The sequence below is a fragment of the Neopelma chrysocephalum genome, unplaced genomic scaffold (assembly GCF_003984885.1).
Source record: "Neopelma chrysocephalum unplaced genomic scaffold, ASM398488v2 Primary Assembly neopelma1_96, whole genome shotgun sequence".
Lineage (NCBI taxonomy): Eukaryota > Metazoa > Chordata > Aves > Passeriformes > Pipridae > Neopelma > Neopelma chrysocephalum.
The window spans coordinates 3,301,994-3,325,722 of NW_020897759.1; the positions used below are offsets into that span (position 1 = coordinate 3,301,994).

At 37.3% G+C, this 23,729-nt stretch overlaps 1 protein-coding gene across 8 annotated transcripts in view; it reads left to right on the forward strand.

Moving 5' to 3' along the window:
* Positions 1 to 22,416, forward strand: part of CCSER2 (coiled-coil serine rich protein 2) — a 67,237-nt gene extending 44,821 nt beyond the window's left edge. For 3 of the 8 annotated variants that reach the window (XM_027694141.1, XM_027694143.1, XM_027694142.1), the window contains 2 exons: positions 356 to 454; positions 17,158 to 19,285. In XM_027694141.1, the coding sequence (XP_027549942.1) occupies positions 356 to 454; positions 17,158 to 17,979 (921 nt within the window). In that variant the 3' untranslated portion in view covers positions 17,980 to 19,285. Of the gene's footprint in view, positions 1 to 355; positions 455 to 8,664; positions 8,750 to 13,231; positions 13,272 to 17,157; positions 19,286 to 20,654 lie in introns of those variants that run through there. The other 5 variants (XM_027694144.1, XM_027694146.1, XR_003536003.1 and 2 more) reach the window with 4 other exon arrangements.
* The last annotated feature ends 1,313 nt before the right edge of the window (positions 22,417 to 23,729 follow it).

The window sequence follows — 23,729 nt, forward strand, 5'->3', positions numbered from 1 at the left end:
TGCACTGGAGCTGACCTGTGGTCTTCCTCTCCCTGTCTCGTTTTGATCATTCCCTCTGAAACAAAAATGAAAGGTTTAAGATTGGGGTTTCTTCTCTGCTGTTTAAACAACAGAATCCCAGATCACTTTTTCCAAAAGTCAACATTTATTCTGGATTACTTGTAAATACACTTTGGGAAAAGCAGCAGTTGTGCAGCACTGTAAAGAGTATTTCTACAGTTTAATCATATTGTGCTCTACAGTCACTTAATGCATGATGTTTGAACACTGGGCCTTGACTGTACTTTTCAAGAGGCTTAGTTGGTTAATCTCTAACTGATTCTTGTTCCTTTTTCTCTCTTTGGGGGTGATGAAGGCCACTAGATGTAACTGCCAGAAGGACAGTCAAAAACCCGCAGGGGCATCGCACATGCACGCCGATAAATTCACGCAAACGTCGTGGAGGAGGAGTTCTGTGAGTACTCTGTGCCCTTCCTTCCTGGTTCCCACCACCTGCAGTTCATTCCCCACTTCTAGTACTTTTGCTGCCACACAAGTTGGCCTTCTTTAAGAGATTCTGTGCTGTATGTGGGAGTAGTATCCTTCCTGCAGTGCATCCCTCGCATTCTTTTGCGGCCCTTTTATTTAAACATTTGTTACGAACATTTCTCTTAAATTGAGTAATTAAATTTTAGAAGTCGTCTCTTTAAATAATCACCCTTTGTGCTATTTAAGTTACAGTCAGTCCAAGCTGTGTATCTAGTCATACTTAAAGTATTTTCTTATATCCTGACTTTAAAGTCATAGATATATCTTTGGGTTTTTTCCTGATCAGATTTTCATTGTTGACATTCTCATATTTGTTGCAGAAAAGCAACTAGGTTTCATTGCATAGACGTAAAAGCAAAAGTTAATATTGTTTAATATTTCTTTTTATTATTTTGATAATTTATTTTAATAATTTGACTTATTAAAAAGATTATTGGGTGAAAATCACTTTGACAAAAGACATCTTCATTCCCATATGTTGTTGCATGATTCACATTTGCTTCCATTATATAAAACTTATATTCTTCATGGAACACTAATAGAACACTTAAGATGGGGAGGGACAACATATTTTGATATTATGTAATAATAGGACATTACCTTTGAATCTAAAACAAGGCTTTTGTCAGTCACCAGCAAATAGCATTTGGATCTTGAAGCTACTGCTCTAGCTAGAAAACCCATGAGATTTTATTAAAAGGCTAAAATGAGTTTGATTTTTTTGTTTCTTAGTTTTTACCGTACTTTGAGTTACTTGATTTAAGATTGTAGTGAAGACAAATCACCTCTGCTATTCTTCTAAAATTACTCTTTTAAATATATAGTGCTAGGGTAGAAATACCACCACACTTTATGTTCAGCGTGTGCTGGCAAACAGCTTTATCCAAGCTTTCCAATCTCCTCCTGTCTGATAAGAACCCAATGTAAAAAAATCATAACCTTAAGTAGCTTTTAGTTTGCTTTGACACCTCTGCTCCAGAATGTACATGTCATGTCTTTGTTTACCCCATTTGTTTCTTTTACTTTGGAGCTTTTGAACTCATGCATTGTTTCTTTTTCCTATGATTTAATTTCATGTGTGTGATGTTCATGTCATGTTTTTGTGCACTGATACTGTTATAGTGGCTATTGTTTTCATGTTCCCGTTTTTCTATCTCATTTTTCACATGAATTCAGAAACAGATTAGTAATCATAGAAAGTTAGTTGCTGACTACACAAATTTTAGTTTGAGCAACTTGTGGTATTAATTGAGAAGACAAAAATACTGGAGAAGATGTGGGATTTGAGTTGCTGTCTCAAGCAGAAGGAGTCACTCAGCACAATTGTTTGTTTTGGTCAGGTTGGTCAGTATATTTCTTTTGAGCTATTTAGTAGTTTTGTTCAAAAAGACACGTTTTTTTGTCAGGAGCAGGTTTGGGTTAAGGGACAGTATCTTTAAAAAAATAAAAACTACTGTGTTTATGGTTATGTGTGTGGATATATATCATGATACACATATGTAGTTGTGGGCCTATGATCATTAGATGCACATTCTAAACATCTTGGTACTTTTATCTACGTGCAAAATTTCTCATGAAGTTGATAAAGAACTTAGGAAAATTCAAGTAGGAAGTATGTACAAATTTCAAAATACACTGCTTCTCAGGAGCTTTTATTTGTAAGTGATACCTGGAAAGTTTTGGGCAGAATGTGTTGGGTGTGTTTTGAGGTTTTTTTTCAATGTCTTCACTGGCATGTTTGTAAGTCACAGGGTTTCTGTAAGCCAGTAGAAACTGGTGGGAGCTCCTTAAAGTTGGATTTCTTCAAGGAGGACCATAGTTTGTTGTAGCCAAGTTTTGGTTCTGATGACCAGACCTCAACTGTCTGGGTTAATGCTTCCTCTACTAACATGCATTTGGATGCTTCCTTGCATGGCTTAATAGAAGTATAAATGTATGGAACCAGTTTTGATCTAGAACCCAATGTCAGAAAATGTCTTTTGTAATGGAAAGGAGACACAATCAGCTCTTACTTTCTTGAGGTAAGAGTACAATAAATAGAAACAAGGAGACACCTGAGTAAAATGTATTCTCACTAGTAAAAAAAAACCTAAAAACGCTCTTAAAGAAGTTGTTTTGCTTTATTAGCATTCCTGTTCAGTTTATTTTAATGGTCTTGACTTAGGAGTATAAGGTTTATTGGTCCTAAATGTGCTATAAATCACAAAACATTCTTAATGTTTATGAAATTATGAAGATTTATAGAGACTATTTTTTTTTTAAAACCAAATTGTAATTGAAGTCTTGGCAATGGGAGAATAGCTCCTTTGAGGCATATAAGCTTTTTGCTTCTTTAAGTTTAGTAATAGTTTTCACTGTTGATGAATATTTAACTGTTTTATTTTTTCCTATTAGTATTGACCTGCCAGTCACTTTAAATGATTGTGGATATCAAGGAGTTACTTCAACTCATTTATCAAAACTTTCAAGATTAATGTGGCAGTTTATAAATTCTTTGTATTCAATATATGCTATACAAATCAGAACTGATACAACGTGTTTATTCCTGAAGTGTAAATAGCAGTCTGGGATCACAGTAGTTTAACATTTCAAGGAATACTTTAAATGCTTACTGAATAGTGTTATATAATGAATAGATGCTAGAATAAACTAGGAAACAGTGAGAGTGGAAATCAGCTGTTATAAGACTTCAGTTAGGAATTTAAGGCCATATGAGTTGCAGCAATTTTTTGCTATTCAGCTGGCCATTTGAAATCACTAATTTTTCTGCTCACTTCATGGTTCTGCCAGTAAACAGGCAAGTGAATATCATTAAACATACTCTTTTTAAAAAGTCATGTTTGTATCTGTTTCTTTGCTACCAGACATTTCTAGAAAATGGCCTGTTCTGATGTGATGCTCAACTTTGTCTTGTGGTTTTCTCTTTAGGGACCAGAGATTTTTAAACTACTTTTAGGGTTTTTTTTTTTAGTATTTAAACTTAAATATGTACATAAATGGAAGCTACGTAACTTCAGATTAATCTTTGGAACTTAGTGCTCATGTAGTAAAACCTAGTGGCTGAAAAAGAATGTGTTGGAAATTGAGCATCTTACAAATAAATAGGTAGCTACCTATTGCCCAGCTGCTGTGTCTGTGACATGGCATTTCTTGTAAGCAGTGTCCTGAAAGGATGCTCAAAACTTAGGTAAATTTTAACTGTGTATTAGTTTTGGTTAACTATTCTCTGGATAAAGGCTTTTACAAGTATTCACTGACAGAGGAGACCATGACATTCCTAAAAGGATTTCTTACAGATCTCTTATACAGAATTCATTGCAATTAGTTTATGTCTATCATTTAATTATCATGGAAGAAACTAACTGAAACCTGGAAGAAGATAAAAAAACCTGAAGAAATTAATGTTCATGGACAGCTTGCAAGGAAGAAGTAGTGAGCATCCATTGCCACAATTGTCTTGCAGGCTTTGCAGCATTGTTTCTGTAGTACTAAATACAGGTATTTACTTTGAGAGTAAAGGAGTTAGATGTCCAGTTTTTGCTGATAAATGATTTCGCTTCTTGAACTGAAAAGGCTGTTTGCAGATGCTGAGAAATAAAAGACAAGCAAGCAAATTACAAAGCCCTGAATCTGGTTGAAGATACCTGAAGATACCTGCAAAGGATTCTGACCCCTGGGGTCCAGTTCCTTAGCATAACACAACTAGTTCATGTTTGCTTTTCCATTCCCTGTACACAGTGTGTGCAGGAAAAGCTGGATATTTCCCCCTGCTATCAGAGCAGCTCACAGTGATGAGAATAACCTTTGCTTCCCAAATGTGGGTACAAGTTCATTCTTGTCTCTGGTGAAATGCCAACAGAACCTGTCAGTGTTCATGGGAACATGCATGTTCTTGTTCTTTGCTACATCTTTTTTCTCCTTTTGCCCTGAGATATTCTTTGCCTTCCATTTGAATTTTGTTACAGTTTATAATTCCAAAGCCTTTCCTGTCAATTGTTTTGATGAACCTTTGTAATACCTTGGCTGTCTTTGTGTACTTTTGTCTTTTAGGTCTTATTACCTCCTTCCGTCTTAGCCTTAAGCCTCCTGTATGTGTCAACTCCCCAACTATGAATTTAAACTTCCAGGTTTTGAAGCCTAGTGTCTATATATTAGTGTTCATCTTCACATCCAGCCTCGGTTGCTCTCATTGTCCAGTACTCTGCTGTTTGCTTGATGGTCCATTCTTACACACCTTCTTGGTGAGATGGAGCCATAGCTCACACTAGGTGGTCATGTTGTGCACCTGTGTCTTGTGCTGTGGCTGTGCATGACAGGCACATCCACAGAAGAGAGGTCCCTTGAACCCTTCACAAGCAATTCTTGTTGGTTTAGTGTAAACCAGCACATAAGACTGGGTTGGGAGTTTTTTGTTTGTTTGTTTTTTATCTGAATATATTCAAAAAGACTACTGCTCATTCATAATCTCTTTCTGGGTGCTAGGCTAGCAAGAGGAGTCTGCTGCAAAAATATTTTGTCTGCACTGACATTGAAGTGTGTCACTCTAGGTTTGTTCATGATGTGGAGCTCTGAATTTGTATGACACAGCTGGCAGTGCTAGGTGAGACGCAGCCAAAATCATCTCTTCTTTAAAGTTCTCAAAGGCTCCAGTTGTATGGATAAAAATGGATCTTTGTGTTTCTGCAGCAAAAAAAACAAAACTGTTTAAAGCAGTTGCAGTTTAGGATGTTGGGGAAAGCAGTAGCAGTTTAGGATGTTGGGGTATCCTTGGGAAAAGAGCTGGAATATTTGGCTGTTGGGCTAAAATTACTGTGCAGCAATAGCTTAGAAATATTTCTCTTTTCCTTTTCTGCTAGGAACAATTGCTTTTGTTCATGTGATTGCTTGTTCTAAGGTTGAGGTTTGTTCATAGCAATGGAAAACTCTGGCCTAAAGTCTTCCTAGTAGCATTTAAAAAACCAAACGACAGCCAACAGGTTTTCCCAGTGCAGTTGGAGTCAGAACTTCCTAAAGCATTTGGCAGCAATAGTACAACTCGTCAGAATCTCTGAAGAGCATTCATCATTTTTGCTGGTTTGTAGGCTGCTTTATTTCAGCTGCTCTTATTTTTCAACTCCTGAGTCTCCTGGGCTTTTTAAATTGTGATTTGCTTCCCTTTGGGGATACTTTTGCTGTTTCACAATTCCAGTATCTGGGAAATGAGAGGAATGGGATTTAAGTTAAGTAGCTGGATGCACATAGCAGCTGAGGGGAGGAACTGTTCTGACTACTGTCTAACATTAAAGTGTAAGTGGAAAGAGTTTCTTCAGAACCCCGAGGAATCCCATCACATGTGGGGTTTTTATTGTTTTTTTTAATAGAAACTGAGGTAAGTTCAAAATTTAAAAAATTCAAACTCTGTATTTTGAAGATGCACCATTGTCTGAGGATATGTGTTTATTAGTCTGTTTCTTTTTTCCTCTTCTTTGGATTTCTTGGGAACCTCAGTAAACATTTGACTAATATAAGGAGATAAATGTGAATTGTTGTTTAAAGGAGAAACCTTGATAAATTTGCTGGACTTTTGTGCAATAAATACTATTAAAGGAAAAGTAATCCTTTCATAAACCAGGCTTATGTGCAGATAGTTCTCTTAATGTGCTGTATCAATGGGATCAGTACCTCCATTATAATTTGTAAAATCAGTGTAAGCCATAACACTCAATAAATTCTCAGTGCTGTATTTCCTGGTTCTTACTTGGTTTGATTGATGTTGATTTTAATTACCTTATTTGATGTACAATTGCACAGTCCTTGTTTGGGGTTTTTTGTGGGTTTTTTTTGTGTTTGTTTTGGGGTTTTTTTTGTTGAGTTTTTGTTTGTTTTACAAAAAAAAATCTGGCATTTATTTGACATTTGCCTATATGGAGCAGTGTAAACTGTAGCATTTGGGAGAAGGGGATTGCACCATGCCTGGAGAGCAGTTCAGCTTAGCAGGCAAAAGACTCAAGGAAGTAACTTGCACTTTCTTCATTTACTTCTTCAGTCAGAGGGATGATAAAATACCATGAAGAATTATTGAGAAGACTGTACTTAGTGCTGTGCTTTGAAGTGCTAATATGGATGCTTAAAAATTTCTTGAATGTCTCAAGACATGTAAATATTTCATTGCTTTTACAACAGTATCATAACTGTTATGTAGCTCAGCTGGCTTGTGCTTGTCTTAATCTCTCTTTTCAGAGAGTGGAAGGGAAAGGATATAAAATTTTCACCTCCCTTCTTAATGTGTTAAAAATTTCACAGAAGTCTGGATAAAGCCCATTGCCAACTCAGATAAGTCTGTGCAAAATCAGACTTGTGCTTGATGATAATGTGCTTTTTAAAAATGTGGAGATTCAGTTATCTTTTGAGAATGGAAAGAAATTTTTTGTTCTACCATCCTGACACAATTTAGGATGAAATGTGAACAAGCCTGAAAAATATAGTGTTCTTTGTACAGTGCTGTGAAAATCCAAAGCTTTTGATCATTTTCTCATCAATCATTGATTGATTAATCTTGTTCCCAGGAATATTTCTATATTTAATACCTATTCAGCTGATGCAACACATTATAATATTTTGTCATATTGCTTGACTGAAACTAGTACTGTTTTAGCAGTCTAAATAATGTTAAAAAGTGTGTTGTCCTCCACTGATGGAGGACTGGAAGAAGACATTAGGTAATCAATATTTCCATCTGGAGATAATCAGATTGAAGAACTCGTTTCATTTTTTTCCCTTAGATTTTGCTCCAATAATTGGCTTTTCTCAGGTTCTGAAGAAGAATAAAGCAATCTTGTCAGTTTTTTTCCTTTATTTCCTGTTTTAGATTAAGTGTTCTGGCTAGCTGATTCTAAAACTTGATTAAATGAATGTGTGAACTTACATCTTAGCAGTGCTGAAGCTTGGAACAGTGTTGGATTATACCTAACTAGATAAGGAGAACTGGAAGATCGGGGACATGTTTAAAATTCTGCTAAGATAAATAAAAGCAGAATATTTATTTATAGAAATAATGTGATCTTTAACATTATTTTAAAAGAAGCATGGAGAGAAAATACTTTAATGTTTGTCCAGCCCTGGCAGTATGATCTGCAGCTGATATGCAGCAGAGAAACTGGAGAGGAGGGGCAAAGTGGCTTCCTGTTTCCTTTTATAAAGGTGTTCATTCAGGTATCTTAAGCCTCCTGGCTGAAACAGTAGCCACAACTAGTTGGTTTTGGCCAGGAGACAATGGCAGTTGTCACTGTCAGTACCAGTATTCCAGAACTTATAAAAGCAGTTTTCAGCTGCACAAACAGTAAAGGGGTTGTAAAGGCTGTCCTGCTGAAATGGGAAATCAAGATGTTTATTTAAGAGGGAAGTTGCAGCTTTGGTAGGTTTTTCAGAGGTAAGGGTATGGAGAAAAGGATACGCTGCATAAAATGAATTTTTCTTGTTTTGAGAGTGCAGCAACCACAGTGTGTCACTTGTGGTGATCCGAGATGTGACAGGCAAGCCCTGCACTCCATGGGTGTGCCCAGTTCTCTGATCCTTTAATGGAAGACTAAAGCTCCAAGAGCAAAGTGCAAGGAGAACAGTTCTGTGTCACCTCTCCTCTTCCACGTTCAGTAATACTGTCAAAATAGGACTGAAGTGGACTCTAAAGCACCAGGACTTGCTAGAAAATTTGTTTCTATGTATTAGAAAATTTTTGTTGTAAACTAAAGCTGATTGGTTTTCCAGTGGATTAGAACTAAGCAAGGTACTGCTTGGTGAGGCATTTCTAAAATATTTTTGAAAGCTGCATAAATACATTTTTATCATGTATTTTTAACATGAAAAACTCAGCTTCTATACTCTTCCCCTACAACCATCTTTGACAGAAATGTGTGCATATATATTGAATAAAAATGGAGGGGTTCTTGTAAGATTTATGACTAGTTTAGGGCATCATGATGTCATTTTTCCTCTGGGCTTCAGTAACATGCAGCATTTGCTTTTACAAAGTAGAACAACTGGGAAATATAATGATACCTTTCTATGGGGGAAAAAAAATGGTGTGGCTTTTTGGTGTCTTGTTTTTTTTCCCTGTTCTCTTTTTTTATTATACTTCTCCCCCTCTCTCTTTCTGCACAGGGTGGGTATTCTGCTCCCTCCTTCTCTCCCTGGCAGGGCTCATTCCAGGGCATCCCTCGGACTGTTCCACCGCACCGCAGACAGAGTGAGTCTGTACCTCTCACTCATCTCCCTCACCGTGTTCCAGTAGAAGCTTCCCCTTTGCACGCACTGTTCATCTCGTAGTATCCTCCTCTCTCAGGCAGATTTCCAGGCACACACGATAGTCTGTGGCTAACCAACATGCTTCAATCCTTCAGCCAGCATAAAGCAGCTCCAACTTCTAGCTTCATAACAGTTATTAAATGCTGATAGACCTCAGCAGTTCTTCAGGCAAACCTGAGTAGGCCCTTGTTTCCAGTCTTGTCTTAACATGAATCTTGCTTGCTGCATTTTCCCTGTTTTCCATGGCCGTAATACACTCTCCTGTATGTGTGTGTGTTCTCTTTGCTCATCTGTCTGCACGCCTGCATATGTGGATGTATTTACATAAGTACCTCGTGGCTGTACATAAAAATATCAGTGAAAAAGTGTCATTGTCTCTCACAAGAAGTTTTCTTAACTTTTCAGAATGGCTTCACTCAAACTAATTTTTTTTTAATTCCTCTCCTGGTATTTGTTGTAAAAAGGCTTTTAATACATTGAAGTGGCTGTTGCACAACTTGCATGATTTATTGACATTCCTTATGTGCTAGCTACAATGTGGGCTGATGTAAGATGCATTTGTTCTCTTGGCTTGGATCTGCAAAACAAAAGACAATTGCTGATTTTAAAACTGTATGCTTACGTAGACATAGAGAAATGGTAAGTCTTATTTTGTGCTTTGGTATTGCATTATAAACAGATAAGTGTTTGAAGAAATATAACTACTTCATAATGCTAAAGTTATATTTTTTGAATGTACTGTAATTTGAGAATTACAGTGTTTGCCTAGCAAAGCCCAAGAGTGTATTTGGACAAGAAATAAAGGAAAAAGTAAAATTATGAAAACAAGGTAAGATTTCTAGGGCCAGTGAAGATCTGAAGAGTAAGCTGCACCTTGGAAAACAAAGCTTACATATATTTCAGATTGCAATAATCCTTAGTTGATTTAATTACAAGAAAAAAAAATCTTATGTTTTGTAAATCGTGTTTCAAATACTCTCTTGGCACTTCTGTGACAATGTCATTTAAACAACTCATCAGGAATGCACAGTCTATTTCATGGGCTTTTCTCTGTGCAATAAGGGGTGTGCTTCATTTTCCTATGGTGTCTGATGTGGGACTCTGTGTGTGTAAAGAACGTAAAACCCCTAAAACTGATGATCCTCTCACCTGTTGCTGAGTGGAGGGCCAGCAGTAGCACAGCCTGGCTGATTTACCGTCCTATCAGCAGAGACTAAGTTTAAAGAGATAGTTTTAGACCTGAAAAGCATATACGTTATGGTTTTGGGGGTTAGTGGTTGGAGAGTCAGAACAGAGGATGGTGTCTGAGCTGCCCGGTGGGATCCTCTGGTGTCATATCATTCACGGGGGCTTCACTGAAGGAGAAAACTTTTTGCTGATCTCTTACCCTGAGCCCCAGCCTCATTCCTCAACCAACAACAGTGGCTTCTTATTCAGTATTCCACAGCAAACTTTTATTACTAAGGCAGGTTGGATTTTTTTAGTATACATCTAATATATTCAATTCTATGAATTACTAGTAAAGAAAATAAAGTAGATGAAAGTGGGCCCTTGATTAATTAATCCAAACTGTAGTTAACATATTGTTTAGGAAAATAAGTTTCCTTTAGTAGAGTGTTCGTAGCTTTTTTTCATTAAGTCTTAGGTTTAATCAAAAGATAAATACTGGGAATAAAAATACAGTGTAAATTATGAGGTTTCTTGGACATTTCTAATGACATTCTTGCGAATCAATGATTTATCACTGTGTGAAGAGTTCTATAGAGTAGAACATTACTGGAACTCTCACTAGTATCCTTCTTTCCCACTTGTTTCAGTGGTTTGAGCTTGCAGGTTTTCGAGCTGGTAAGAAATGCCAGCTGTGGGGTTTCGAGGCGAGTGGTGAGCTGGGTATCACAGCCTAAAACACTGACACTGTTAGTGTTCTTTTGCAGTAATATAGAAGGTGATGGGAATGTGAAGTAGTCTCAGCTTTTGTCCAGTTGTGTTTTCTGTCTGGAGAACTTGGAATTCAAGCACTTCTTTTATAATTTCTGGATCCTGAACCTAAAATATCATCTGTGTCTGTGAATACTGCAGGTTTCTGATAGCTGGTGAACACATAGATCACTTACAAGCACTGTAGATTATAGGGGTATAAATGGGTAAACTGTTCATATTACAGTTCATAAGCAACTAAATATAATTTCACTCCTGCTGTACAGGACAGGTCATATATCCCTGCTAGGTAATATTATAACACTACTATAGGCTTATGGTTCTTCTCTATTAGCACCATTTACAATGTCAGCATGTTCCTGCTGCTGAACTGCCCTAGGCACTTACCATGTCACTGCACTTCAACACACTTCAGAATTGGATGTATTTTTTTCAATTTTAGTGACAATTAATTTTTAATACTTTCACATTTATTAACTTCATGTTGTTTCACTAGCCTTGGAAGCAATTCAGCACTTTTCATTTCATAACACTTTGATAATAGGACATGATTTTTGTCATTTCAGGAATAAAACCCGTATAATTTTGTTCCTGTAATTCCCATGTGGCTTGAACTAAACTCCTGGGGAATGGTCCTTTATTTGTCTCTTGGTTATAGGATATATCAAACTTTGTTCAATATAAGTAAAAACTTTTCCATTTGTATTCTGGAGCTTTAATGATGCAGCTCTAGAAACACAACACTTAGAATACACATTGGTAAGGAACAGTCATGTTGTAATACAAGAATATTGTACCAGTTTCTCCAGGCCCTTGTCCCAAGTGCTTCTCCACACAGAAACACTGATGAAGATGGTTCTGTTACTCAAGCACTGCAATTGTTCACATCTGTGCTTTCTGTCCACTTCATGGAAAAAGCATTTAGACTTTTTGTGTGTAAGCATTACAAATAAAGGTAATCTAAGCAATTCTAGCAGGTTGTCACCAGAAAGAAAGCTACTGTGTGCACGGTGACTAGAAATCAGGTCCAGGCTGTGCTTTTTCATACATTTTCTTTTAAAAAAGGTTTCTCAACACTGAAATGTTTCCAAACCTTTATTAACCAATTCAGGTTCTTTGTAGGGTATATGAAGTGTTTGTGTTAGCAGAACAAAGCTGCTTCAGAGCATTAGCAGGGAAGTTACATGACTCATGTTAAGAAAGTGACAAATTATTAAAATGTCCTGGAACCATTACATTACTGTCTTTTATATGTAATTACTTTTGCTCCAAGAGTTAAGTGTTCAGCTTTATGAAGAAATGTCTTTTAGGTAAAACTCCCTTCTCCCAAATTAGGTATTTGCAGATTCAACTACAAGAGAAATGTCTCTTGTACCTAATGAAGTATGTTTGCAAACAAAACTTAACTTTGCATATGGTCGTATTTGTCTCCTTGTTGCAAATGTGTCTGTAATTATGGATGAAATACTTGCCTTGATGTAGTTATATATTACTTGGAGTAATTTTTCTTTGTGAAAGTCTTTCTCTCTAAGTTGGGATTTCTGTACAGACTACACGGAAAAAAATATGCTTTGACATAATAGTGATTATTTTACTACTCTCATGATGTGATGAGTGGTGGTTTAAAAAAAATATTAGGGTTGTTTGTATCATTCTTTGAAGTCGTACTCCTTACTGCAGAATCCTATTTTACAATGTTAAACTACACATATAATATAGCTACATAAAAGGGAGAGGAAAAAAAAGTTGAAAATTAAGGTATTGGCAAATGCTACAGATTTAAGGTGTGAAATCTTGACGTTTTCCAGAGGTAGAAAATGAGAGCTTTCCAATGCAGCTCTTCAGTAGGGCTGTGCCTGCACAGGCCTTCATTTGAAATGACAGCTTATCCTGTGCCAAAGCAGTGAGATGAGGGATGTCAGAACTGATGCAGAAATGAAAGAATTATGTAGCACTGTTTTTGTCCTTTCTGCCCTGCCCCTCTCCAAAAAGAAACCCTGGGAGTTGGGACTCTCTTCCAACTTGTGAGTCGGTAGAAAGATGAGTTATTAACAGTATGGGCAACATGATCCAAGGATGTAATGCAGTATTCTTATGGCATTGTTGTTCATTGTTAGATATCTAACAGGTATGTGCATGGATGCAAATATTTCTGATGTGTACAGTTGTAAGGATACACACAAGTTCTAGTTACAGTATTTGGAGTGTAAGAGATTAACTGTGTTAAAGAACTTGAAGTTATAAGAGCAAAGATATTCCATGCAGGTCTTGCTATAAGTATTATTTGTACTGCATTACTTAAACTATTGCTACCTTTGTTTCTTGAAGGAGGATTAAAAACCGAGGGGGGACCTGGTAATTGCAATTGAAATGGTGAAAAGTTGCAGTTCTGTCATGGCAATTGCTCATTGTTTTGTCTTGGTCCTCTGACATCATTGTCCTTGTCTTTTTCTTGTCTCTGCTTTCCCATTATGCCATTGGCAAGGAGTTGAGAAGTTAGTCCATTACTTCTGTGATAAAGCGTGGTACAGTACAACTTTAGATTTATTCCCATCTCCTCCCCACGCATTTTCACTGTTGGGTTTTTCCTTTGCCCTGTGCATGATGCATGTCTGTGGGAGATGTGCATGCAGTTCTCGGATTTTTCATTGCATCATTTCCGTTGTTCCTCAGGATACTGCAGGGAGAAAATGCCTTTATTTCATTCTACAGAGGTATTGCACAGGGAACTGAGTTGCAGATCGAGATAAGCAAAGCAAAACTGAAGGGAATTTTCAAGGATTGATATTAAATGAATACCACTGTCATGACCACATTGATTTAACTTCTTTATCAGTACAACATACCTGTTTCAGTTTTCCAACACAAAGCTAATACAATCTCAGTAGTTTGATAACTGAGCAGTAATGGTAATCCTCATCATGGATGTAATTTTTCTCTGGATGATGTAACAGCCAGTTTTACTTGATAGAAATAATAGAAAAATCTCTTAAGCTAATGAGGTGGGGACTGTAATTGAGTAATTTCGATTAGTGTGTCAATATTTGCAAGGCTTTGAAGCTCTTGCCAGTACAGAAAAGTCTGTTTCTTTGTGCCAAAAGGAGCATGTGCAAAAAGCATTTTGTCTAATCCTAGAATATGCTGAGTTGGAAAGGACCTACAAGGATCAACCCTTAGCCCTGCACAGAACCATCCCCAAGAGTCACACCATGTGCCTGAGAGTGCCATCCAAATGCTTCTTGAACTCTGTCAGGCTTGGTGATGCTGTGACCACTGCCCTGGGGAGACTGTTCCAGTAATGTACTTTCAGGCTGGGGAAAACTCATTTTCTTCAGTTAAATTGTACTTGAAGTGTTTAAGTTCAAATTTGCATAGTAGGAGCAAATCCCAGAGGATTTGCAGGTGTTTGTCTACCTGCACGTTTTCTTTATGGGACACAAAAAGAAGTCGAGTTAGCACAGCAGTCGTGGGGTCTGTCCCACCCCAAAAATATTGCCAGAAGTGCACTCAAAGCAATGCAGTTGGCAACCTTTTTTAAAGACTTCCATGAAATAAAATACTATGCCTGGAAGGTAGAATGCTTCTTTATCTTTTCTCCTCCTTCTTGTGGTGGAATTCATCAAGTACTAGTCCTTCAACTGGCTTGGTTTGTTTGTTGGGTTTTTTTTACTAGTAACATAATTTCTAAGACTTCCTTAATAAAAGGAAAACTTGTGTATAAGACAAAGCTGTGAGCTGTGGGTACAGTAGTGCAGCTGTCAGTGTGAGATACCTCATGAACTGTTACTTGCATATTGTGCAAGTGGCATATTGCTGCTTTCAGTGTCATCTTGAATGTTAATGTATGTAGCAATTTGAAAAGATTAAAATCTCTAATGATAATTGGACAGAGCTAGAGTAGAAATACAAAATTAAAAAACAAGTGTTTCTAAAACAACTTCACAAAGATGAAACCAGAGCTTTAGTGTCATAATTCAGAGCATGTAGCTGTTTTCCACCTTTGGATTGCTAACTTTCTGCATATTAAGCTGCTTAGACTTTTTTAGGTTATGAGGGATAACGAGTAAAACATATATTTGGCTATTTTTATATGTAAAATGCAAAGTTGCCCAAAGAGAAAAGCTCAAATACTACTTAGTCTTTGTCAAAAGAACTCGAAATAGCATTATTGAAAGCTTGCTGCTTTGTTCTATTTCAGATGTGTTTGTGTTTAACTCAGCTTTCCATACAAATTTAGTTTCTTCTGTAACTTACACAATCTTTCATTTTGTTGATCAGTATAACTAGGATTATTTGATATAAAATTAGGGTTTGTAATGCTCAGATTAGATATTTGTCTGTGTTTTTGAAGACTGGCATTTCAAAACCCTTTCTAGGTGAGGGGAAAAGGGTTTCTGACAATTATATTTCCATATTTGACACTTATGTGTTTGCTATAAGTGTTTTATTTTTTTACTTCAAGTAGGATTAGAAAATTTGATTTATTTGTTGACATATTTGTATGGGAATCAGGTATATATTCCTTTGGTTTCTGTGCTCATTATTAGCAGTTTTGTTTTTACAATGAGATCTCAAATCAGTAAATAATTTTGGCTAACATCTGCCTGTTAGCTCCTAGGGTGGAAGCATAATAACTCCTGTAACCCATTATATAAACACTGGAAAATGACAAAAATATCAGGAGGATTAATTTTATTTAAGCTGCAACTCAATATACTGAATTATTCCTTGTGTTTAATACTTCGCTCATTTAGGATCACATGGTTAAGAAGGATTCATAAAGCTAAGCTAGTTTTGGGTCATGTAAGGAATAATGTTTTGGTACTCATTTGACACCATTTTGGAGGCTTCTTTGCTTCTTTTTTTTTTTTTTTTTAAATCTTCTCTATGTTTCCAAAACAATTGTGTTCAGACAGTCCAGGATATTTGCACTTATGTGCCTGTCACTGGTTTAGCTTAGATTTTGCCTTCACTTACAGGTAGAACCAGTATATTCTAAAGGGAAAAACTTTGAATAAATAAAAAATAGATTGAGAAACCTTGATTTTTCTCACATTGCCATTAAAATTTTTTTGATGAGGAATTTTGAGGATTCAGTTGTCAGTAGTGATCCTGCCAGGGAAAAGATAAAAAGTTAAAGAATCCTGAGACATATTATGACCCTAGAAATGTAACAGGAGTCTGGCATGCACAGCTGTCTTTGCATTCCTCCTGCTGATTCTAAGAAGAGCTAAAAAGACCAGACAAATAATTGGTTTTCTCATTTGGAAGTTGTGAACAATTCAGGAAAGTGACTGAAGTGACACTTAGTCAAATCTCTCAAACACAAACATTGCTTCTTTTTTGTTGACTGTATTTCTCTAGTAAACAACCAGAATAAGCCTGTTTGCTGTGTACATGCAATCTGTCAATTGCTAAGAATTCAAGTAGTTGAGTAATGACAATTTGTAGCAGTTCTGTTCCCCTCCTTTTAAAGAAAATGAGAAGATCATCCAAATCTGCTTAAAATGTAGTTTCAGTTTTAATAGGTTTTGGGGTTTGCCATGAACTGCAGAAGTTTTAATAATGCTTCCAAGATCTGTATCCAAGTTTCAGGTCTAGGATGTGACTGTGAAGTTAGTGCACACATTAATCTTTTAAGCCTTTTTACAGGGAAGAGCAAAGAGAATAAAAATGACCCAGAAGAGGTACCGGCAGTTCTCTTGTCTGACGCGTGTCTGATCAGATTGTATCATCTGATCAAATGTAAAAACTTCAGTTATCTTTATCCCTTGGTTATCAGTGTAGTAGTATGTGATCTCTAGTTTCACATGTACTCTGTTCCTTTATCAGCCCATTTGGAATCAATTCAAGATAAAACAGTTCCCTAAGCCTGGTCAGTAGCCTGATTACCATACAGTTGCATCAAATTTTCTGGCCTCAGTAAGGCAAGAAAAGTGCCTTATAAATTCATGTGGTCCATTAAACACCTTTCCTGCCTGTGCAGTAAAAGGGTTGGGATAGTTAACTTCAGTATGCCCTGAATAGGAATTAAAAGATGGATCCAGCCTGATAGCCATGGTGTTGGTTTGAGCACTCCAGTGAGAATTGATCGGCACCAGCGATCTGTCCTGCAGATTTAGGTGAAACCATCAACCATATCTTTTCATGTTTCCTTTTTAAGCTTATTGGTTTCTTTTTTGTCTTTTATGTTGTTGTTTATTTCAGGGCTGGTATATTTTTTCCCCTTAAGTTACCAGTCCCATTTGTATGCGTCCCAAGAACCATCCTGTTTTGCCGAAGTCAAAGTTTTGATTTAAAAAACCAGATGTACAGCCCTTATCAAGCATCCAGTCAGCGCACGTTGGGTTCAGAATGTTATTTGGTGTCTTCTTGGCCTAATATATTCTTGTATTATTTTCTCTTCAACAGCCTCAAGTACTACAGCCTTCCAGCAGCCTTCCCAGTTCCACAGACCTCGCCCAGGGAAAACTAGTAAAAATGCCACATATCGAGGCCCACAGTGAATATCCTAAACATGATCTGCATGAAAGTAGCAATCATCAGAATCCAAATGCTGCAAATGTCTCTCTCACAAATAGCCTGAATGATGTAAACTCTTTAACGAGCCTACAGTTAAACATAAAAGATGAAAATGCATCATATTTGGACAATTTGAAAAACAAAAACACTGAAAACCCTGGAGAGGTGGTGAGTAATAAAGAAGGTACATTGCTATCTCGTTCCTGTTTTCAGACCTCTACACGAGCTGATGCCGGAGAGGTGCAGACTGAACTACCTGTGAAAGGTCAGCCCTCGTTCACAAACCAGGCTTCTCGGCCAAAGACTTTAAGAATCGCAAAGCCCCCAAATGCTTTAGTGCCTCCTACAATGGCCGTTCTCATACGATCTGCAAATCATTCCGCTGCTTCCAAGGAACGTGAGCTTCTACCACGAAGTAGTTCAACTCAGCTACAGCCAACATCTGGTCAGGATAACCTAAAGGGTAAACAGAGTCAGAAAGTGTCTAAACTTCGCCCACCAACTATGTCCTTTGTTAGAGCTAAGCAAGTGAGCAGTCAGAAATCCACACCAGTATCTCCAGAGCCTCAGAACACCTCTTTGAAGTCTAACATCCCAAAGCCACTGGTACAGAGAAAGGAAAACGTGCAAACACACCCCACCAGTTTGCATTCTGGGGACAGCGTGCCCTCCAACCGGCATTCCCGCCTCCCTAAACCAAAGACACATTGAGGATGTACCTACATCTCACCCAACGATGCCACACAACAAACCACTTCCTGTGTCGTGACTGCCTTCGAGCCTGCCGGACCCACAGCCTGCAAATCCTGAATCCATGTTCAAAACAGCAGCTTCTTTTTAGGGTTTGCACACTCCACCCTGCGATGTTCTGAGGCTGATGTTGTGAGCTGTGCAGTTTCTCTCGAGAGTGTTCTATCTTATCGTAGGTCTGTAATAAAGATTGTATTGCCATCTTAGTAATTAAGCAAACACTGAAGTCTGTGGTGACCACAAATGCCAGAATGCTGCACTACCTATTTCAGGATGGCAGAAGTTATTTCTTACCTCTGTTTCTTTGAGTTATTAGACAATGAAATTGCTGTTCTGTTTAACTTCTTGGTTCTGAGTACTCATTAGGTCAGAGTGGTGGAAAGTTAGACTTACTAGCAGATGTTTTATTGGCCATAATTCTGACTCTGTATTCCAGAGGCCTATGCAAAAATCCTTGTATTTATCATTATCTCAAGACTGACATATTTAATGTTATTTAATCTGATGGGTTGGGTGGGTTGTGTTGTTTTCGTTTTGCTGTAATCTGAAGTTACTCTGTTCTTTATTTATCCCATTTTCACTGTTCACTGACATTAAGCAGATTTCACAGGGTGAAACGAGTCTTCTCGCTTAAACATCATCATTTGTTAAACGATTGTGGTATGTTTTTATTGTGTTGAATGGACACATTGCCGGGTAGATTCTTGAAACGCAGTGCAAAGGATGCTTGTGCAAAACCTTCCAATGCAGGCTCTTATGAATTGATAAGTAGGGAGCCTCTGGGAATATGGGGTCCATAACACCTATGTTGAGGTTGCACAACATGCATTTTAATTAATATTTTAAACTTTTATTGTATTACTTGTATTTATTGAGTTCTGTTTAATATCGAAAGGCTCTGAAGTACCTGACTTGAAATTTTGCACAAACTTTGCCATATGTGTAAGAATTTGAAACTATTTTACTGAATAAAACTTGTATTAAAAATGTAACTATTTTTAAGAAAGGAAAAAAAATTAATTAACCCCACTTATTTGCTTTGAGCAATCCTATTATGTCCTTATCCAGAGCTGGTACTCTTAAGAGTTTTTCAGAGATGTGTATTTTGGTTTTGGGTTTTTGTAATTTTTTTTTTTTTTGGTAATTTCTGAAGAAGTGCATGATAACTGGGAAGGAGCTTTTTGGGGAAATAAAGCAAAAAAAAAATCAACATTTTTGTGCTCTATAGGAGAAGTATTTTTTCTGAAAGTAGTCTGGAAATATATGCCCATCATGGTGCAATATGGGACCATGACATGTCATGTGAGTTAAACGTATACATATCCAGTGAAGCTTTCCAGAAATTTGATGTTATGTCCCATCTCCAATTCTTCCCTTCTTTCCCATAACTCTCTTTGATGTTACTGGTTGGGTGGGGTGTTTTTTTCTGTCCTTGAGTTGGTTTTAAAATCAGCAACAGAAGGCTGTTGCAACAACTTGGCTCAAAATCTGTTACTGAAGAGCACACAATGTCAGTAAAATGCAACTTAGCTTTAGTTTGTTCTAGGCTTTGCCTCGAGGACATTGACATATTACAATATTTTCTTCGAGAGAATTAAAGTGAATAGGTGTAGACATTTCATAAATAAGTTCAGTGATCAGCTTCTATAATATAAGCCCTTTAACCAGGGGTATCCTGATGGAAACCTCAGTTGGGTGAAGGAAAAAAACACTCATATCGTCTGAGTTTTCAGTGCATAGTTAATATTCAAGAAGGTTTTTGGATTTGTCACACTAATTTTTTTTTTAACTGACAATGAAGTGGAAAAATTAAAAGGCTGGGGGGAAAATGGATAGGGGGGAAGTTCCATTTCAGAACTACTTATATCAATCTGAAATAAGGGACCTGCAGGACCTTCTGGGAACTGTGGCGAAGACAACGTAAGCAAGACATAACAAGGGTAACATTGTTACAGTTGGTATAGGATCAAAATAACTACAGCTTGAGATTGCAGTAACAATTATTCTCCTGGAATAATTTATTTCCTTGAAAAGCATTGAACTGGATGTCCTTTAGTGTAAGTATTTACTTCCAATAAGAAAATAAAACTGACTTATATTCCCCAAAACTAGCTCCTGGCAGCTAACTGTGTTTCTCAGGAGTTTAAAGACTGCTGAGGGAATGATCAGATTCCTGGTTTGTTTTCTGGTCCATATAGATTTCTATGGAAGGTGGGGGTTTTTTTAAGTTTACTTTTCTTGAAGAGAACCTGATTTTACTGTTACGTGTATATGATTTTGTGTAAAAATATGATTTTCATTTAACGGTATTGGCAGAGATATTTCATCCTGAATTCTTTTGCATCTTATTCTGGAGGTATCACCAGCCTGATCTAGTGATGTTAAAATTTTTATGTTTACATTAAAAGTAGAGATATCTATCTGCACCTTTACTGAAAATTAAGGAGAGAGATGATCAAAGCAAATTAAGCAAAGAAAATTGAGATGATCAAGGTTTTCATAAAAAAGATAGTTCCTAGTTTTTCTTTCCAGAAGAAAAAGGTTATATTTATACAAGGGTGGGGGGTCTATGTTAAAGGAACATAAGTAGACTCTAGTGGGTTTTTTTATAGCATTTCCTCATTTTGTTCTGACAGATTAGTGAGATGATGAGCTGGAGACAGCAGGATTTGCTCATGGATGAGACAGATGCTAGCCTGAATTGTATTTGTGTTCAGCTGCTAACCTCGCATCCCTCTAAAGACAACTCCATGTTTTGGCTCTTCAGACTTTCCCAGGGAAGGCTCTGTTGCATGTATAGTAAGTCCGGAGTATGAGCAAAGCCTGTCGGGAGATGGGTAGCTGAAAGAGTAGTGGCGAAGTGAAGTTTGGAGCTTCACTTGGGTGCAGGACAGGGTTTGGGGGGCAATGGGTGAGAGGGTGCTGAGTAGAGCTTGTCAGACGGGATTAAGCATTTTCAGGTACCGTATCTACCTTATGGAAGGTGCAGATATATCATCAGTACTGGTGCAGTTATCCAAAAGGCATAAATTTAAGTGTTCGATATCTTCAGGGGTTTTTTTTAGGTTTATGAAACTGATGTATTGCCATTTTTCTTTGTTTTTGATTTCTCATTCTTTTGTGCAATATTCACAAAAGTATTAAACTACTGTTCAGTATGTGTATACAGAGGCAATTACGCATTTTAACAAGTGAATAAACACAAAAGAAAAGAACAGAATTGCACTTTAAATGAGCTTTATTGCTTGGAGTTGTGCCTAAAATAATCTAGATGCCTCCTGCTGTGTGTGGCTTTTGTTTGAAACCAATTTCCCCGGTAGTGTTGCTGTTTCCAAGGTATTTTCACATCACTTTCACAGAATCGATACACGTTCTAGCATGTTAAAAAATATTCATATAGTGTACTGAGTTTTTGTTGTGCAATGACTTTAATTTAAGTGTGGAATTTTAACACTGAAGATGCAGCCAGATTATTATTATTACCTTCCCCTTCCCTGAAGCCAGCACTTCCTGCTGCCAATCAAAGCCCATGGCTAAAATTCCCTAGGACTAGCATAGCTCTGAAAGAACAATGGCCCCAGCACGTTTTTGTTTGAGAAAAGAAGTGCAATATTATCTCAGACTTTCTCCAAATAATCACAAAGGCCCTGAAAATCCAAAACAACACTGAATTTCGATACAGTTCCAAAAAAAGCAGGTTCCTCAACTTTACGTCTTGTAGCAGTGAGACTGGACATAGCAAGTAGACTGCATCATTGATCAGTAAACTTCATTTCATCCTTTATCTAAATGCCAATTTGTTGTAATGATGCTGGAAAGCTGAGTACCATTTGCGTGATTTCCTTTGTCTGCATGTCACAACCATATGCACATTCTAAAGTGTCATACTTGGGTAGGTTGCATGTTGGGGGGGAAGTGTTTTCTGGTTTTGCACAGCACATAATCCTCTTAATATGGACGTTTTCTTGCTGTACAAATGGAAATCAGTTCTTGAATTGGGCTTCCGTAGCTATTTCTTATCTCGTTACAGAGGCTTTTTCTGAGCAGAGTGGATTTAATACATGATCCTGGGGGTAGGTCTCAGTATAGTCATCTTACAACAATGCTATCAAGGAAAATCAGTCACTGTTGTGGTAAAGCTGCTCACTGCCTACTTAATTGTAAAAGCACCACTGTAAAACGAATATAATTCCAGTGTAACCAAATCTTAAACTCAATAATAGCTAAAACAAGAGGTACTCTTACTATCTGCTTTGTTTTTGGTTTTTTAACCCAGGCCAGAGTAAATACTGTATATTGGAATTTGCTTGTAAAGTTGATTCAAAAACCTGTATGTAAAAATTCTTTCCTCAATGTTGCTCTAGTGAATAAAAATAAAAGTCATAATTCTAATAAGTATCTCTTTCTCCTGACTCTTCACTTGTATGTTATTTTAAGTCATTGCTCAGAATGTAGACAGAAAATTTGGGGAGAGAAGGAGATCATGCTTATGCTTACAGTGTTTTTTTCATGGAATTGTCCTTCTCCCACAGACTTTGTGGGTTTTAGCATGAGACTTTTTATTAAAGACAAAAGAAAAAGAGAAAAAAAAGACTAGACATTTTTAATGTGTTGATTCCAGACGAGCATGGACTGATGTGGCTAGTTCTTGAAGTATGTTATGTCACCTGTACTGCACAGTTGAGAAGAGTATTTAATAGTTCTTTTATGTAATTAACTAGTTAAAATGAATATCATAAGAGGTTACTTTGAGAATGATATTTCCCCACACAAGTCCAAATCACTACAATTTATGCATACATGTAAGCTCCTAATTGTCTGTCCATATTCTGCCCATGGTTTGAATGGATTACTCTTCTTGAGATGAAAGGAAATCTGCTCTGTTAATTAATCAGGCAAGTTTCAGGGGATGGAAGCTCAAGTTTTGAAATTACAATCAAAATTTGGGGGTTCATAAAGGGAGGATAATCCTGTAGTTTAAAGTAAGAATATTTTAAATATGATGCAGGCTGACACTTGTAATCCTTAACCTGAGGTATTATTTTGAGCTTCAAGATGACTTTTGAAAATTTTCTTGGGTTTTGGGAGTGGGGAGAACTCCTGCATAGGGTTTCCAAGCCCAAACATGTTTTAGGTACTTTCCTCAACTGAGGCCCCAAAAGGTAGGTAGATACTTTAGATCCTCCTGCCTTGTTCTGCTGGATAGGTGTGCTCTCTGTTACTTGGTGGACAAGACTGTATTTACATGATCACACTGATGGGATTAGACATCACTGTAACAATGTCCCTAAAAGCTGTAATTGGCAGCTTCCCTGTCTTCCCTGCACTCTCTTATCCAGAGGAAAAGGCTTCCTGGCAGTGGTGAGCCATCTTCTGCTGACAGGACTGAGAGGAGTGGTCTCCTGACCCTGGAGCAGACCTGCATTTTTGCCACTGGGCAGACTATTAGATGTGAGGAGAAAGTGATAGAAGGTGAGAAATTTCAGATGTTTCCTTTCTTTTGCAAGCCAGAATCCACACCCTGGGCACCTTTCCTTCTATAGAAGTGTTTGGGGGTTTTATGAGCACAATTGAAGGCAGCTGAACCGCAAGGCAAGTTAATATTGAAGCACGAGTAGCATCAACCAGATTTATGCAGTTCTGCTTTCTCTGGGTTATGGATATTAGCTGCTGTTTCAAGCAAGAATTGGCTTCTAGCAGAGGGTACTAAA